This window comes from Agelaius phoeniceus, chromosome 9 (genome assembly GCF_051311805.1).
Source record: "Agelaius phoeniceus isolate bAgePho1 chromosome 9, bAgePho1.hap1, whole genome shotgun sequence".
NCBI classification, from domain to species: Eukaryota; Metazoa; Chordata; class Aves; order Passeriformes; family Icteridae; genus Agelaius; species Agelaius phoeniceus.
Window position 1 is genome coordinate 26816181 of NC_135273.1, and position 16703 is coordinate 26832883.

At 37.9% G+C, this 16703-nt stretch overlaps 1 protein-coding gene across 6 annotated transcripts in view; it reads right to left on the minus strand.

The window, feature by feature from the left end:
• Positions 1-16703, minus strand: part of LDB3 (LIM domain binding 3) — a 114689-nt gene that overhangs the window by 76005 nt on the left and 21981 nt on the right. For all 6 annotated transcript variants that reach the window (XM_077183329.1, XM_054637238.2, XM_077183330.1 and 3 more), the window contains exon 3: positions 688-839. In XM_077183329.1, the coding sequence (XP_077039444.1) occupies positions 688-839 (152 nt within the window). The remainder of the gene's footprint in view (positions 1-687; positions 840-16703) is intronic.

A 16703-nucleotide genomic window follows, 5' to 3' on the forward strand; every position in this document is an offset into this window, starting at 1 on the left:
TATGGAGCTTTAAATATTAATGCATTTATTACAGAAATCCTCTGTACAAGGTTATCTAACTTGAGAACAAATTTCCTTCAAAGTAACATTAACCAGCAGAAGTTAAAAAAACCTATTAACTGTTTTCTTAATGGCAAGACAACTTTTATCACATCTCTGTGGTAAAACCTGCCCTCTCCACATTCTACTGCCTCCCTTCCCTGCACTTGAGCTACACCTTTCTAATTGGGTCAGATACAGAGCAGACTTTCAAACTCACAGGTGCCACACCATTGGCACAAATTCTCATGAGGTTCTTCCCATGCACTTGTAACATTTGTTCTGTTTCTTGTCTGTAGAACAGTTGTTCATAAATTAGCCAAACTAAACTGTGTTGCCCACATGAGAATAACCAAAAGAAACATCACTGTTGGATTAATTTAGCAGAAGTTTGAATGGATATGGGATTACACCTGTATTCAATAGGCTAAATCCACACAGATACACTCAACCCAACCATTCGATTTCTGTATGAATCCATGCTGACTTCTACAAGAATCAGAGCAGATTTTGGCTTTTCATCTCATATCTGTGCCATGAGCACTTCAATTAAATCTAATAGACAAGGATAAAACACTTGCAACCTTCAGTCATAAGTTTCATAGGTTGTCCTTAGGGAGACAACAAGTTTAAATTATTCCAACATACTTCTGCAGAGTGAGGCTCAGGTTGTGGCTGGCTGATTTGATCTTGTTCTGGGCCTCCAGGTGGGTCATGCTGTCAGTGTTGACTCCATCAATGGCCACGACAAGGTCTCCCTGGTTCATCTGTGATTGTGCTGCCTTGCTGCCAGGGGTGATCTGCATGGAAAAAGACAAAAGAAAAAGCCATATCCTGATAAGTCATTCTGTATACAGAACAGTTGAAGAACTTGCCCAGAATTATAGTACAGCATAGATACAGCAAAAAATACACTAATAGATACAACAATATTTGTATCCATTATTGTATGGGTGAAAAATCAAAACTTATGGGAATTAAACAAATCAAAGTTAACTCACACTTCTGCAAAGTTCCAGAAGACCATCTACTTGTTTTTACTTCCATTTTGAGAGGTTAAGCCCAATGTAGTGGTTCCCTTACCACCTTTTATCACTATCTCAAGGGGATAATTATCTCTATACAGCAGCAGTATATAGAAACATTACTCAGAAGCAGAAAATGAATGAACTACTATCCACTGCATGATTTTATTGTATTTTTCCTCCTAAAAGCCATTTTCCCCAGATTAATTCATTTTATTGAGGGGATGTAAAATGAATGCATGTGAGTGGCCTTGGGCACACTTTGTTTCTTTCATAGCAAGCTTCAGAGGAAATTATCCTATTTAACCTTACCCATATACAACTGCAGCTCCATTACCAACACAAATTGCTACGTGCCCATCTCACCAACCTGTTGGACCTCACACTCCACAGACCAGCACTCTCAGAAATAAGAAACCACAGTGCTGCAACCACAAACCCAACAACTGACACAACAGTCCAGAAGTTCTGTTTGTTCACTGTGGCAACACATTTTGTTGGCTCCACTCAGCTTGTGAACTGCATCTTCTCTGAATGGACAGCACCCTGGCCTCAATTTTACACAACCCTCTCAGCTCATGTATGGGTAACACCAGTACAGCACTAAACCAGAAAAGCCTTCACATACCATCAGCCAGACATATTTTAATGAACACACCAGAGTTGTCCTCTGCTTTCAGCAACCAGTACAGAAAGAGCATGGATATAAGCTATAGGTATTTTTTCTTAGAAAAAAGTTTTTCTTAGAAACTCACTTCCTTACATTCCTCACTAAAAACCCCAAGGATAATCTAAAGTACTACAACAAAGGCTGCATTCAAAAATTCTGTTCCTTCTGTATAGTGAACATAAAACAAAGATGTGTTTGATTATGAGCCAAAAGTCCCCTGTGAATTCTGCCAGTCTGAAACCATGAAGTCAAATTTCTAGCCACTTATAAATATATGCATAGTAAAAAAAAAAAAAACACTTCCTTCCAAAACAATTCCCTAGAGTGTTAGCTTATGTACTTTACTGGCAAAGATGAATAAGCAAAAAAAGGAAAAAGCCCTTTCTTAACACGCTGTTAAAGGTGTCCAGTATTGAGGCCAGAAGCCCAACTGACAGTGTAGTCTGACAATGGGAGGTGTCAGTTTACTAGAACACTGGTTCTAGTGTCAGAGTGCTCAAACACACAGCACCCTGCATACTCAGACTATGTAAAAGTAAAGATTACTTTAGAATTAGGCACTATAAGTAATTCCCAGAACGGATTTGACTGAAGGAGACAAGTTTCAATACCTTTTCATTTGAGATAGAAGCAAGGAATCCTGTGTTTTCTGAGTGAAGGACAGCCACAAATACAATGTTCTCATGCAAGGAGAGTTGACTGATAATGGCAATATTATTCCCCAATGTATTTTCCTGGTGTTAAGGAATCGAGGGATGGGGAAAATATTTTGTGGTAGTTTCAAAGACAGAGTTCTATTCTGCTGTCTAGTGCGCCCTCACAAGAAAAAAACCAAACCAAAATCAAAAGATTTGTGTTACAAACATAGCTTTTCTAACCTGTTATACAAACATTAGCTTCTATGCATTTGATTGACTTGCATTGTGCCAAGTACACAGAATCCAGAAGCCCATAAAGAATATGGATTATTTGTACACTCATATGTACTTGTATAGTTACTCAAAGATCCTTCCTTAGTCCCACAAATATGTTGAGAAACAGAATCTGCAATAGAATAAAAGGTAAAGAAAGGGCAAAAAGCAAACTAAAGCCAAACTCAGACAAATGAGTCAGTAAGACTTGAATTCATGAAGTAGGACACTTCTGTATTTTCAAATTATCCTTTTTTAAATAAATAATCTTCACACATCACTTTTCTAAGACACCACTTTTAACCTCCTCATGAAACACACAAGTTCTTGCCACAGAATATTAACTGTGTGATGCTGCTTCCAAATTCTGTGACACTCTCTGTCAGACATCTTTTATGAAAAATCCTTTCCTTAGGATTTTTCCTCCTGAGAAGCTGAGAGGCCTCAGGAACAAAATATAAACAATGATTATCTGCTGCTGTGGAATGCAACAGGTGGATCTGTGATTGGCCCATGTTGGTTGTTTCTAATTAATGGCCAATCACAGTGAGCTGGCTCGGACAGAGAGTCCAAGCCACAAGCCTTTGTTATCATTCTTTCTTTTTCTATTCTTAGCCAGCCTTCTGATGAAACCCTTTCCTCTATTCTTTTAGTATAATTTTAATATAATATATATCATAAAATAATAAATCAAGCCTTCTGAAACATGGAGTCAGATCCTCATCTCTCCCCTCACCCTAAGAGCCCTGTGAACACGGTCACAACTCTGTCCCCCGCACACGTTTTTCTTGTCAACAACAAAGACTGGTTTTTGAACATCAACCCAGTTCCTGAAAGTCAAACATCTTTCCTAATTTGGGTATTCTTACTCAACACATCTATCTCTCCTTCCACTCCTCAGTGATACCTCAAACAAATTAAACCCAGGGAAGCAGAGCTTCCAGAGACAGGATAACACTCTACATCTGGGGCTAGTTTAACACTGCTCTAACACAATAGCTTCCCTCCCACTTGCTTTGACTTTTGCTTTTAGTAGCCTCACAGGTAAATGTTATACTTTAAAATAATGACACAGCAACTACAACCCTCCTAGAATTACAGTCAATTTAGAGGGAGGTGATGGTTGTAATTAGAGACCCGATTTCACGTCTTCTAATGGGATATTTTCTGACTAATATTTTAGAAAATACACCCTAAATGAAAAAACATTCATCACAAGACTATCTCAAACATAGAAGTCCTCAATAACTCTGAATTTGTGATTTACATGACTTTCTAACTTAGCAAGACTGTTTCTGAGGCAAGGAGCTCCAGGAGCACCATACTGTGAAAGAGAAGGGAACAGTCTCAATCATGGCACCATCAGTTGCTACTTAAAAAGGAAATGAAAGGTTTTCAACTTCTTCAACTAAGTATAAGGGTACCAAATTCTGTGTGGGATTCTTTCATACAATTCTATTTTTTCAATTCCCATTTCAGGGGACAGCACTCCATTGATGTCACTTTACCTCTAAAAATCAGCTTGTTCTTACTTCACAGACAGCAAGACTCACAAAAAGAAAGATCTAATTTATTGTATTGGCAATTCACACAAGTAGTAGGTATCAGGAAAGAATTACTTCTTCTCATGGTCTTCCCACTGGAGAAAAGCACACTAGATTATTTGGTCCTGTAAACCTCTATATAGAAGGCATTATTAAAGACTGGATGCATAGTCTGAATGAAACATGAAAACCAAAGTACAAAATTACATGTATTTTAGTTAGAACCTGAGAGACATCCCTGAGTGCTCCAAGTGAAGGCACAGCATGCATTTCCAGCAGACATCAAGAGCAGTAATTGTTGTGAACAAAATACCAGTGTGCAGATATACAGGGCACACAGATCTGAAGTGTCAAGGCACATTCAAGACTATCTTGTTCCCATTTCTAAAGATCTAGCTGAAAGGAATGGAATGCAGAGTTTATCTTTTATCTGTTGGTATTTTCCTTTGAAAATTCATCTCCAATCTACTAAAACATTTACTAACTATAAATCACAGAGAGGAGCTCACTGTGTGAGCTTTATAAAATCTTGAGTAAATATTTTCTATTTAAAAATATTTTTGAAAATATTTTTGAAGGACTAATGCTAATTAAACCTTAGAATTAGTCTAGAAACCCAGATCTGTCTCCATAGCAATTCTACTTTGCTCTTATCTCAGTCTCTCTTCTATTAACAGAAGCAACAAATTTAGAGAAATATACTACTGTCAAGGATAAATATGCATATTTTGCAATTTGACTACCAATCTTTTTTTCCTAAAACAAATCTCTGGGCAAGTTTTAGATAGAATGATTTCAGAAGACCTTTGTAATAGTCTTAACTCACTTGCTCTGGATTACAACATAGCTCTCAGTTGCTAGGTGCTGCAAATGCTTTTATTTAATGCTACAGCGAGACATTCATCAGAATTTCAGGGTACAGCTCTTTCTGTCAATTGATTTACAAAATCCAATCCAGGGTAACACCAACAGATCTAATGTTAATAGTAGTTCTTTAGTGCCTCAAGCCCAAGCACAGATTTTATCTTGAAAAACCAAACATCTCACTGCTCAGAAAAGCAGAGGAATATGTGCTGCTTCAGAGATGTGAATTTTCAGCCCTCACAAATTTCCTACAAGACAGACATCTGATTTCCAACATCCCCAGCTTAAAGCAAGTTGGCAGGCTGGAAGTATCACATGTTCTTTCCAGCACACTAGAGAGAATTCTTACTACGCTCTGTTGTGAGGGGATGGGTACACTGGGTGAATATATAGTACCACAGTGACAGCTGTGCCCTAAAAAAACCCGTCTGCACGGGGTTCACAGTAAATACTGCTTAGCAGGAGCTCTGGGAGGCAGCGTACAAAGAGCAGCTGCTGCACCACCTTGAGAACTGCACATGCTGCCAGCCAAGCCCCCTCAACTCCACTCCAAAGGGGAGAGATATGGATCAGGCAGCATTTGAGTGGATGAGTGTTCAAATACTAATGAGAGTGCTTGTACAAACAGATGGATGGACACAGTTTTCCTACCCCCAAGGAACTCCTAATTTACAAGGCAGACAAAAATACATAGGAAGGCCTACACAAATGAGAAGCTGTTAATATAGCCTGCAGCGTTAGCCAGGGCCTCTTCTTCCAGCATTGAGCTATGCCTGACTCCATCCCGACTTCAACGCCAATTTATATTTTCTGCTTCTCATTTAAGAACAACATTTCAGATAATCAGATATTCACTAGCATTGGAAATGTGCAAAAGCACAGAGAATGAATATGGTCTCCTCTAGAATAGAAGAAATAATTAAAAGAAAATGTTCTTTTCCATAATCAGAAAATCAGAGACTACAATGTCTCAAAAAAATCCCTAAAAAAGGATTGGTCAGAGACTAAGGAACACTATGTTTCCTCTACAGAGAAAAGTGCATTTAAATATCTCCCGATTACATTTATGCAAGTATTTTTTTGCACAAAAGATTCCAACAAACTCTCAGAGTCATTCTAAGCTCTGAGGCTCTAAGCACCTGCAAAACTTCCTCTCTTTATACACAGGAGCATGACCTAGTGAGAGACATGCTTTGAGACCCCACTGCAGAACAGTTGCTGAATGCCCAAACTGAATCCTATATGCTATGCTCTCTAAAACTACAGGTAGTTACCTCTAGACTAGAGAGATCTCTTCCTCACCCATAGTAAGAAAGTTAATTGAGGAAATCCACATTATTGTTTCATAAATTAGTCACTTGGCATCCCTATCACCAAAATAAAAGTGTAAGAGCTACAAAGGGAAAATGTTTTTTCTTAGAAAACAGAAGGCAATTCTGGACAAGAAAAAATGCAAAGAAAATGAGTAAGACCCACTGGGATAAGTCATCAGGCAGGCAGAAATTCACCATTTCATTTGACACATTGCCAGAAGGCACAAAACATAAACAAGGAAAGAAACTGCCTAGATAACCTATACCATAGAGCAAGCATCCTATGGCTTTTATACCTTTCTGTGTCAGAGAGAAGAGCTGAGAAAGACCAATTAAATGTAAAGAAAAGACTTGGGAAACCTGAACATAACTACCCTTGCACATATCACTAACCAAACCTAAGGGAAACTTTCATTTTGCAGCTACCATTTGCCTGAATGATATGCCTCATTGTTTTCAATTCACTATTGGGCTTTAATGGCCTTTTTTGTTGTTGTTCTCCTTTCTGTGGTGTTTCTTCTATTGCTTTGGTTTGGCTTTTTATTTTTATTTTCCATAAGACAACAAGAACTGCCTTAAATGAACACTCATGGCATGTGCAAAATATGCCACTGACACCCTGAAGAGATTCCATTTACACTAAACAGAGCTGCACTGGCAAGCTGCAAAGACATTCTGAAGTGGCCTCTCAGGCTCTGCTTCATCTGTAGCTAGGAAGGAGATTACAACACATGTGAGAACACCCAAAATAGCTCTAATCTACCTCTCTCTGGTACCAGGAATCACAGCAGCACAGAGATTTTGTGGGATGAACAGTAAAGCACTTACAACTCAGGACACCCTGTGCTGAAACGTGTACTCCAACAGCAGAAGGGCTGGGGGCACTCCAGCCAGCCAGCTTACCTCATCCTCAGGAGTGCCAAGCCAGGCTGGAACAACGCCACCTTGATTACCACCAAAAATTTCCCTTACATGTAAGATCACTCACAAGCCTGCTTTTCATGCACAATATATAGTCTCTTCAAGGAAGAAGACAGACAGATGCTAGTCCTTCCTGCCAAGCTAACTAGACTCAGGTGATGAAAATAAGCCAAATGTAAAAGACTTTCAGCTGTGAAATGAAAGGAAGCATATAGGCATGCTTAGGGAATTGCCCTAGGCAAGGCTTTGGGGGATGTTTTGAGAGGCAAGTGTGAATACACCTGTTCCTATTTGCAAGATCATTTCATTCCCTGCCCCACCTCCACATTGTCGGATGGAAAAGTTTCAAATTCTTTATAAAAAATAAAGGGAAAAAAACTCCAATATTGTGGACTTTGGAGATTAGCTTGTTAGAAGCATGACTGCTCTATGTTACACCAACTATACAGATGACAGTAAAAGAGTGGATGTGGCTTTTTAATAGGATGTGTTGGTGGAACTAGAAGGTTACACAGCTCTTCATAGTGTGTGAAGTCATATGGTATGACTAACAATTATATCTCTTCCCCCAGTCTTTATCCAAATGTATCTGTTGGATGTATTCAGTCTGTTCTCAGCTAGTATCACACACTGTGCCAAGGTAGTGTATGCTGTGTATCTCACAGGAATTAAATGGAAGCAAAGAGGTGAGTCATGTAACGACAAATGCTGATTGTTTTGTTACAACAGGTTTTGAGAACCAAGTGACTGAGTTCTTATTTGGTATCAAGGAGTTCAATAACCTGAATGCAAATCAAAACCAGGAATAAAACTGAGGTACTGATTCTTAGCATTCTAGCAGCCCCCATGTGTGAGCTGATCTGTCAGCTTCCACAGGAGACCCCCTGCAGCAAATATACACACAGCTTCCAAGTGCCTGCAGGATCAGAACAGCCAAGTTTCTTCAAAGGTTCCCCCATCCTCTTCTTTGCTTCTCCTTTTCAAATTTGAATTCATTTTAAGGCAGTTGTATAAGGTGGGATGTTTTTCTGTGTTTCAAGCAGACAGATCTCAGTCATCAATATTGCCTGCTTCATTTTCAGCTTCCTCTACAGTCTGTGCAGCTTTTTAACCTGCTCACAGAAACACAATTTGTCTTGTCTCCCCCTACAACCATTAGCAATAAACTGAGGGGTTTATGTCTTGCTATTGGCCACTATGGTAAGATTTTCTTTTTTTCAAGTTCATTCTGCTTAATGTATCTCATTGTATGTAACTAAGATCATGATGCTTTATAACTTTGAAGGGCTTTTGGTTGGTCCTGCAACAATAAGGCCTGACTAAAAGGGCATATAAGACAATACTGAGAGGCTTAGTTTGGCAGTTAGTGCCTTCAGACACTTCTGATATTAAGCAAATTAAAATAGCTTTGAGCAAGTCCTGAGGTTCTGGCACAGATATGACTGATGTGTAAGTGACTCTTCTGCTCCTGCATGCTTGTAAATTAGGGTACATATTAAATGGATGCAGGCTTACATTTAATCGTTCTTTGAATGCATTTGTGTTCTCTTTGTTTCTGGCCACCAGATTACCAGGAGAGTTGTTCTTCCTCTGCTCACTAAAATACAAGCTGCCAGTTTGACACAGCAAATAGCAGTCATGTATCTAGTGAAGAAGTATTTAGTACTGAGCTGTGTGCTTCACCTACAGAGGGTAGACCAGCATAGCACACACCAGCTCACAGCTGTTTGAAGGAAAATGAGATGTAACACATGTCCACAGTGACAGAGGTGCTGAAGCAGAACTAAATTTGCAGGAACTGCACTTGGTATCATGCCCTTACTTTTGCATCTAAGGCTTTAGAAGGCCACAGTGCCCAACGTGAATCTGTTCCAAGTGGAGGGCCCAGCATTAAGCTGCCAGCATACAACATCAATGCCTCCCTAAACACCTTCTTTATTCACAGGAATAACTGATTTGTACCTGGAGCATTCATCGAAGCTCTGTGAGAGAATAAACAAAAGCACAGGTTTCAAACTTCAGAGAGTGAAGAATTCTTTTTAAGATCAAAGTGAATAAAACAGAATAGAAGCCAAGTTCCCCTGAGAAAGTGCAATGCCGATTTCTTCTGTAATAGGCTGTTTCACATTTAGTGCATAACATGACATCCCACCAGGCATCCCAGCAGGATCCCTGGAAATTTAAAAGATGTAGCAAGTAAAACAAAATTTTAACACATTTAACAGGTACATAAACTTTTGGATGTTTCAGGAAGCTAGGAAACTGTAGAGATTGAAGATGTTTGTTGTACCTGTTAAAATGTAATTACTTTGTTTTCCTAGCGATGTTCAATTGAGCACAGAGAGGCCACTTCCCCGGGTAAGCCACAGGAACCATGTTTGTTTAACAGGAAATTATCTGAACATATCGATATAATCTCAAATTGAAAAGGGAAATCATGTTATGTTGAAGATTGTTATGTTAAAGTAACATAACCTGAACTCTTAAAAAGGAAGGATCTTGTTTTTCCTTATTTTCAAAAATGAAAGCATCTCTGAGGAAGAATGTGGCTATTGATGAGGACAAGGTTTGAACTTTATTGATAGTATGATGATGCCAACACTGGTTTTAGGCATTTTAACCCATTAAAGTACAGCAATTTACAAAGATTTCCCACTGAGAGTTTGCATAGTCTAAGAACACACACATACACATGATTTTATTTGATAAAGAACAAACCTGTGACATGGATGGTTCTGGAAGGTAAAAGCATCTCTCTAGGTGAATTTTACATCTATTAGCTTTAGAATCCTGCCTTGCATAAGTGCAGTATCTTCCCACACATTTTACAGTGGCTTCAGAGCACAGAGCAGTATTAAGCTGACAAGTTTTCAAAAAGTGATTTTCCGTGGGTTTTTGCAAGTAGTATTTTCCATAACTCTCCAATAAAAAAAAAAATTATGTCACTTTAGAAAGCCTTCCTGTTTATAGACAAAATAAAATAATAGAAATGAATTGTTGTAACATACTGTCTGCACTGTCTGTAGTTAAAGGCTATTTAAAGACTCAAAATTAAAAGTCAGATTACTAAGATGGAAGAAGTATCATTTACTGCAAAAGACACACTGATTTTTGGTTCAACTAATAATGCTTGTTTAATTTGTGGTCAAAAAGAAGTCAGATCAGCTGGCTGTGCTATACACAAAAGTAACCTAAGCTGAGAGTCTTCTTTCTCCATAGAGAACAGCTTCATCAGCTCCCTTCCCCAGCCTGCACCATCTTCTAGGGAGAATTGGGAGTAAATGTCTTTTACAAAACATTACACACACAAAAAAAGACATTGTTATGAAAATGTACCTAAAGTCTTCATTAAACACAATTACTGTTTATGAGCCAAATGTTTATGTAATAAAATATGGTTTTAACAGGAACATCCCATAAAATTCAGAAGCCATAAGCAGATTTAGAAGAAGGTCATTAAAGAAATTAAAGACCTCAGCTAGTAAATATTTGTCTGTGGTAAATGGCTCTTCATTTAAAGTGATCTTGAAGATCCAAACAATGCCACTTACTTCTATTGCACCATGTCTTCTATGTTTATGCCCAAGTTTCAGACTGAAACTTGATGCAAAAATTCCCAACAACTAGAAGAAAAGCTGTTCTTGGAGATATTTCATTCTAGAGAAAGGCAGGAGTCTATCATCTCACAATTCTTAATTCAGCAGTGTGTGGAGCCTCAGTTATCTTTGGATAAGGTACTGGCTTTCTATTTTTATTTTCTTCAGCCTTGTTTGTGCTGACATGTTTTGAATTCCTCGTGGAGTTACCCAGCACCACAGGTGTGTGTGGAAGGGGATTCCAACTTGCAAAGCCTATGATCATAAGTGGCACTTGAAAGAAGGTATTAAGGCAGGAAGAGAAGCCTGATCAGAGTTTCCTCTCCAGCTGGCATCCTGTTATGGACAGCCCTCCCCTTCTGTGCTGCTCACCCTGCTGATTAACAGGTGAGGGTTAGAAAGCTTTCAGTCTCATTGGGAATGCTAAGAAATATCCCATCTTAATACATTCTTCAACTTTATTTTGTGCTACATTCCAGAGACTCAATTGAAAACATCCATCATTTCAATTACAGAGAGCAAAGTGGGCACCCATCAATTGTGAATGAACTTTCTGTCAAACCAAAAAGCCCATGCAAAAACCATCCTGCAGATCTGCCTGTGCTACTGATTTTGCTGGTTAGTGATACTTTTACCTGTTAACTTGGGGACCAACATTTCTGCCAATTCCTTTTTGGGTATTCTGCGTCTTGCCTGTTTTATCTCAGATTTGGTGTTCATCACTTACTGGTCTAAGCAGCAACAAGACAGGGAAGTGTTTTTCTTCCAGAGCACATATGTTTAAATGGAGTGTTTCAAGAAAGGCCTTGAAGAGGCTGATCTCCAACTCTCACTCCTCTGTTTATTCCTATTTCTTTCAGGTGACTACCTGTACTTGGAAACATCAAGTATTTCTACCAGTTTGGTAGTACTATCAATGCTTTAGGAACTTAGTGTGAGTATTCCAAAATGGGTTAAACATTCGTATCTAATAAATATTCTTAGGTAACAAAAATTAGGAGCATAAATTGAGTGAACACCATCATTAGCCAGCTTGGGATACTTAAGTAGGCTTCAGAGAGAAGAATATGCTTCTGATTCTTAGTTTAAGATATGCCTTCATGCTCAGTTCAGAGCATAGCTCCTTAAGGATCATTAGGCTGTGTAACTTATGCAGAAGTAACAGAATTAATCTGCAGGGTGCCTCACTTCCATTTCAAAGTTGTACTTTTAACTTTAATTTCTTTAATGATAAGTGCAGACATTTTTCTCTGCAAGCAGAGGCTGTAATGAGCTCCATACCTAGTCACAATGAGTTTCTAAACTCTGCTTGTCCAAATTAGGAATTTTTCTCTCCTGTTCCAGAGTAAACATGCTAATTATGATAATCTGGTTGTGTATTTTATTAAGGAATAAATGTTCACAGGACATCTATTTAAATCCATGGAAGGAATGCAATCAAGTTCAGAATTTGCCTTAACAGTATGTTCCTTGGCTACATTAGACACTGTCTTCTGCAATGGAGCATGTCAAAATAATTGGTTTGGAAGAGGCAGCAAGAAAGTTGTCATTTGACCAAGAAAGAATTTCAGAAGGTCTAAGGTAGTATGCCTTTCTGTGTCCAGTTTGTCTTTTTCCCTTCATTTGGCACCAAACAAACTGCTGAACAATGAATTGTATAGACAAGAAAATATGACAGTTACTTTAATAGGGATTCCTGCTGCTAGTGAAACCATTATTTGCCTGATACAAATGAGGAATGAAAGGAACAAAGAAAAAACTTTAACCCCTTCACTTTGATGTCAAATGAGGACTTATTTTAACTGCAGGACAATGAGCTACATCACTGTATTTTTTCATCAAGCAAACATCTGAATGACTAAACTAAAGTGACATTTTGAACCACATAAAGAAAAAAATTACTATAAAGCAGATTGATGTATTCTCTAATATCAGCACACAAATCTCAGATTCAGCCAGTATTATGACTGATGGAATTATGAAAAATCTCTCTTCTAGGCAGTTAGATTTACAGTGATATTTTTCAGAGCTGTACACCCACATGGAAACAAAGTTTGTAGGCATTTTGAGTTTTAATATGTTGTCAGAGTTTGATCTTGGTCACAATGAAACTTCTCTAGTTTCATTTTTCATCTGTTTTCTTTTTTTTTTTTATATCCTTCCTCTTACAACATCTTGTTCGGTTACCTTGCTTAGTTTCATTAATCATGTTTGCAGAGAAAATATTTAAATACTGTCAGTGCTAGAACTTTGATGGGATCAACATCAATGCTGTAACAACTGCAATGGCAGCAGAAAACATTTCTCAAAGTGAGTATGCGGCTATTTAACAAACAGGAGGCTTTTACTTCAGACACCAGGAAGCGGAAATAAATGAAAATAAGGAATGCTTGGATGGTTATTGGACAGCTGGGAAGATTCCAGGGGCAGACAAAAGTGCCAAATGGAGCCATATTAGTAATCTCTCTTTATCCTGGGATGGGTCTTCTATTTATAGAATTATACAGCCCTTGAAGAAACTATAAGATTGCATATGTAAATGATACAGGAGTAACACATGCATTTTACATGAAACTGCCTAATAAAATCCAAAGATGCTCCCAAAATTTTAGCAGACCTGTTTTACATAGTACCACATATTATGTCCATCTGGTTGTCTCAGCTGGTGACAGGCATTTTCTTCTGAATGGCCTTCCTCTCTGCATTTTTGTATCATTTTTAGTATTGAAAGAAATTCACCCTCCACCTTCTGCTCACATTTTTCATGCATCTCCTACATAAAATCCTCAGAAAAGACTTCCTTAATTCCAGATCATACCAGTCAATCTTCTGGGTCATATTCAGTCCAACAATTCATATGAAAGGAATTTCACAGAGTTACCTCCTATTCTATGTCAAGAAAGGAAATATTTCATGACATTATTCTTCAACAGCTATCCCAAGTAAGAACTAGAAAAAGACTTCTACTATTCTGTCTTGCATTAAGACTGAACTAATTTCATGAGCAATGTTATGATGTTCATGCCTGAACATTCACTACTAGAAATAGCATTTTAAATGCAAAATTTTATCAAATTGGAGAGACTCACAAGGCTGCAGAGGAAAGTACGAAGTATGGACAGTAGCTGATATCAAAGCTATATGCATCAACCACTCAGGGAAAACATAAAAGCCTAGATTTACCTAGTGGTCTTTCATATGGGACACACCAGGAATTGGAGGAAATTCTCTTGTTTTTAACAGTGAGGAATCAAAGGTTCTTCCACACACTTTGAGTAACAGGGCCCAGACCTTCCCTGGCTCTGTACTTCAGGGTAATAAAGTATGGAAAATAAAGAATCAGCATCTTTCACAGTGACAAAACAAGACATCAAACAAGATTTTGGGCAAATGACACAGGAGACTGGTATAAACAAATCATCCAGGCATTTAAATAAGTTCCTTATAAAAATACAAACAGAAAAAGAAAAACAAGAGAAGCTGAGACATAAGAGAAAGAGAAAGCTTATTTTACAAGTTTCTTGCTATGTCAGAGAAGAACAAGATATTCTCCACTTCAAAACATCTAAGATTATCTCATCTGCTGCTCTCTGTGAATACCACAGACAGAATTGATATGAAAGCATGGATTTCAAGTTCTATGCTACTTTGCTCTGCAGTCTAGGTAATATTTCTAGCATCTGTTTCAGCCTCTATGAACAGATTTGCATTGATAGTGCGGAGGTAAAAGCTCCACAGACAATAAGGTGTTGGTTGAGTCTCTCTGAAGGCCCCTTATCCTTTTTTATCATGCATGACCGTGTAAGAATGTGCAATGCAATCATCCAGAAGGAAAAAAAGCACTAGGCTGTCAAGCTAAGCCTTTGCTGGCTGCAACTCAGATATGACACAAAGTCATACCCATCTTATGTAAAAATTGATAAGAAGGCTGTGTGCTGTTTATGGTATATCAGTGTGTAATTAAAAAGCCTTGTGCTTATATCAGTCGGTACATTGATAATCAACTCTCAGGGGAAAAAAAACCAAAACAAACCAAAGGAAAAAACAGAATTGAGAACTGAAAGTGTGAATATCCAAAGTTGTTAAATCCTTCTAAAGAAGGAAGGACAAAGAACAGAACTGCTCTAAGATTAGCAGCTTTTGAAACTGCATTAGCACAAGTACCTTCCCCAAGTAAGATGTGAATAATGTTGCTGTAAAAGTTAGAGAGTCAAGGAGTCTCATGCAGGAAATTAATTCTATTGTGTACATTGTTCTTGTGACCCAGCCCATTTGTTTTGCAGAACCAGAGAACTTTTTCTGTCCTGACACCACTCTAGAAATAATACTTCAGTAGAGGAAAAATATTACAGTCCCAACTCCCCATTACTTTCCACAAATTTATTCTCTTCAGTGCAAACACAAATATTTCAGTTCCTCTGTTAATTGCTTTGCACTACAAATGCCTTTATAACTGCCAGGCAATGGTAAATCAGAGTGTTCATTTTCACCTCAGGCATGACATCAGTGATTTTGTTTTAAATCACATTCAGAAAACATATCTTGAATTTACAATAAAGTTTTAAAAGCTCTTCTATTCCCTCTGTACTTTTATGTTCATGTTGGTTTTATGAGTGTGGAAGTAAAATTAAGGACAACAGGCAGCCTGATGCTCCTGTCCCAAAAAGCAACCTCCCTGCTTTTCTTATCAAAGTAAGAACTTGTAAGTCCATTTCACCCTTACATCTGGGAACCCTCTCTAATGACTATGGCTAGGGCCAGAGCAAATACTTCACAAAAGAGACTCACATATAACTTGCCATTTTGCCAAGTCAATGTGTAACACACCTTCCTCTTTGTACAAGAGTCGTCTTCTGCTCCAGTGTAGACACTCAAAGCACACTATCTTTGCAACTTTTGAATGACATATAAGTTTAAATAATAGAAAACAAAATTTGAAGTTGCCTTTGTTGGCAGAATGCAGACAACCAGCCCATGTTAGTGGCAGAAGGTCACTAAAATATTCCACAGGTCAGAAAGGTCAGAAAAATATTCCACAGAATCAAAAGGATCTGTGTACATTTGTCTGTAGTGCAGTTCAGCATCTCCTTGTCATGACAAACCTATGGAGCATAGAGATCCATTAAAAATATATATATACATATAATGGATGTAGGAGAGACTGGATTTCAGAGTTGTACACTTATTCCACTGGGAAGAAAGGATGACTACAGAACCTTCTGAAGTAAACATGAATGAATACTAAGAAAATAACTTTTTTTCCCCCTTAAAACCTTTCTAGCTTTCTGTAATAAATAGAAAAATCAACTGAGAAACATTATCCACGTGTAGATAGTGCAGATGCTCAAAGACAGTCACAATATGTTAAGGTGCCAAAAGCCTGATGAATCTGTTTTTGTACAAGCTATAGACAAAGTGTTTATGAATGCATAGTGCATCTATTTCCATAGTGGACAGTAATATTACAACATACCACTTTGTTAACCCACCATCCAAATTCTGTTGGTACTGATATTGGAAAAAGTTTATTTTTAATATAAATGTATATCTTAAGTTATAATAGTATTTTCTGTATTTAGTAACACAAATTGATGTTGCTGAAGCCTGACTTAAAAGTATTTAGTACAACAGCACTTAGCAATATATTGACTGCCCTAAGTATATTTTTACAAGTGGAGTTTATTTGTCACATAAATTGTTTTGCCTTGTTAAAACGTAGTCCTCTAGGTGGCCTGTGCTTTTATACACAGCCCTGTTCATGAAGGGCACTAATCCATATTATTACATGTACTAAATACCAATTAATTCTCCCTTATGAGT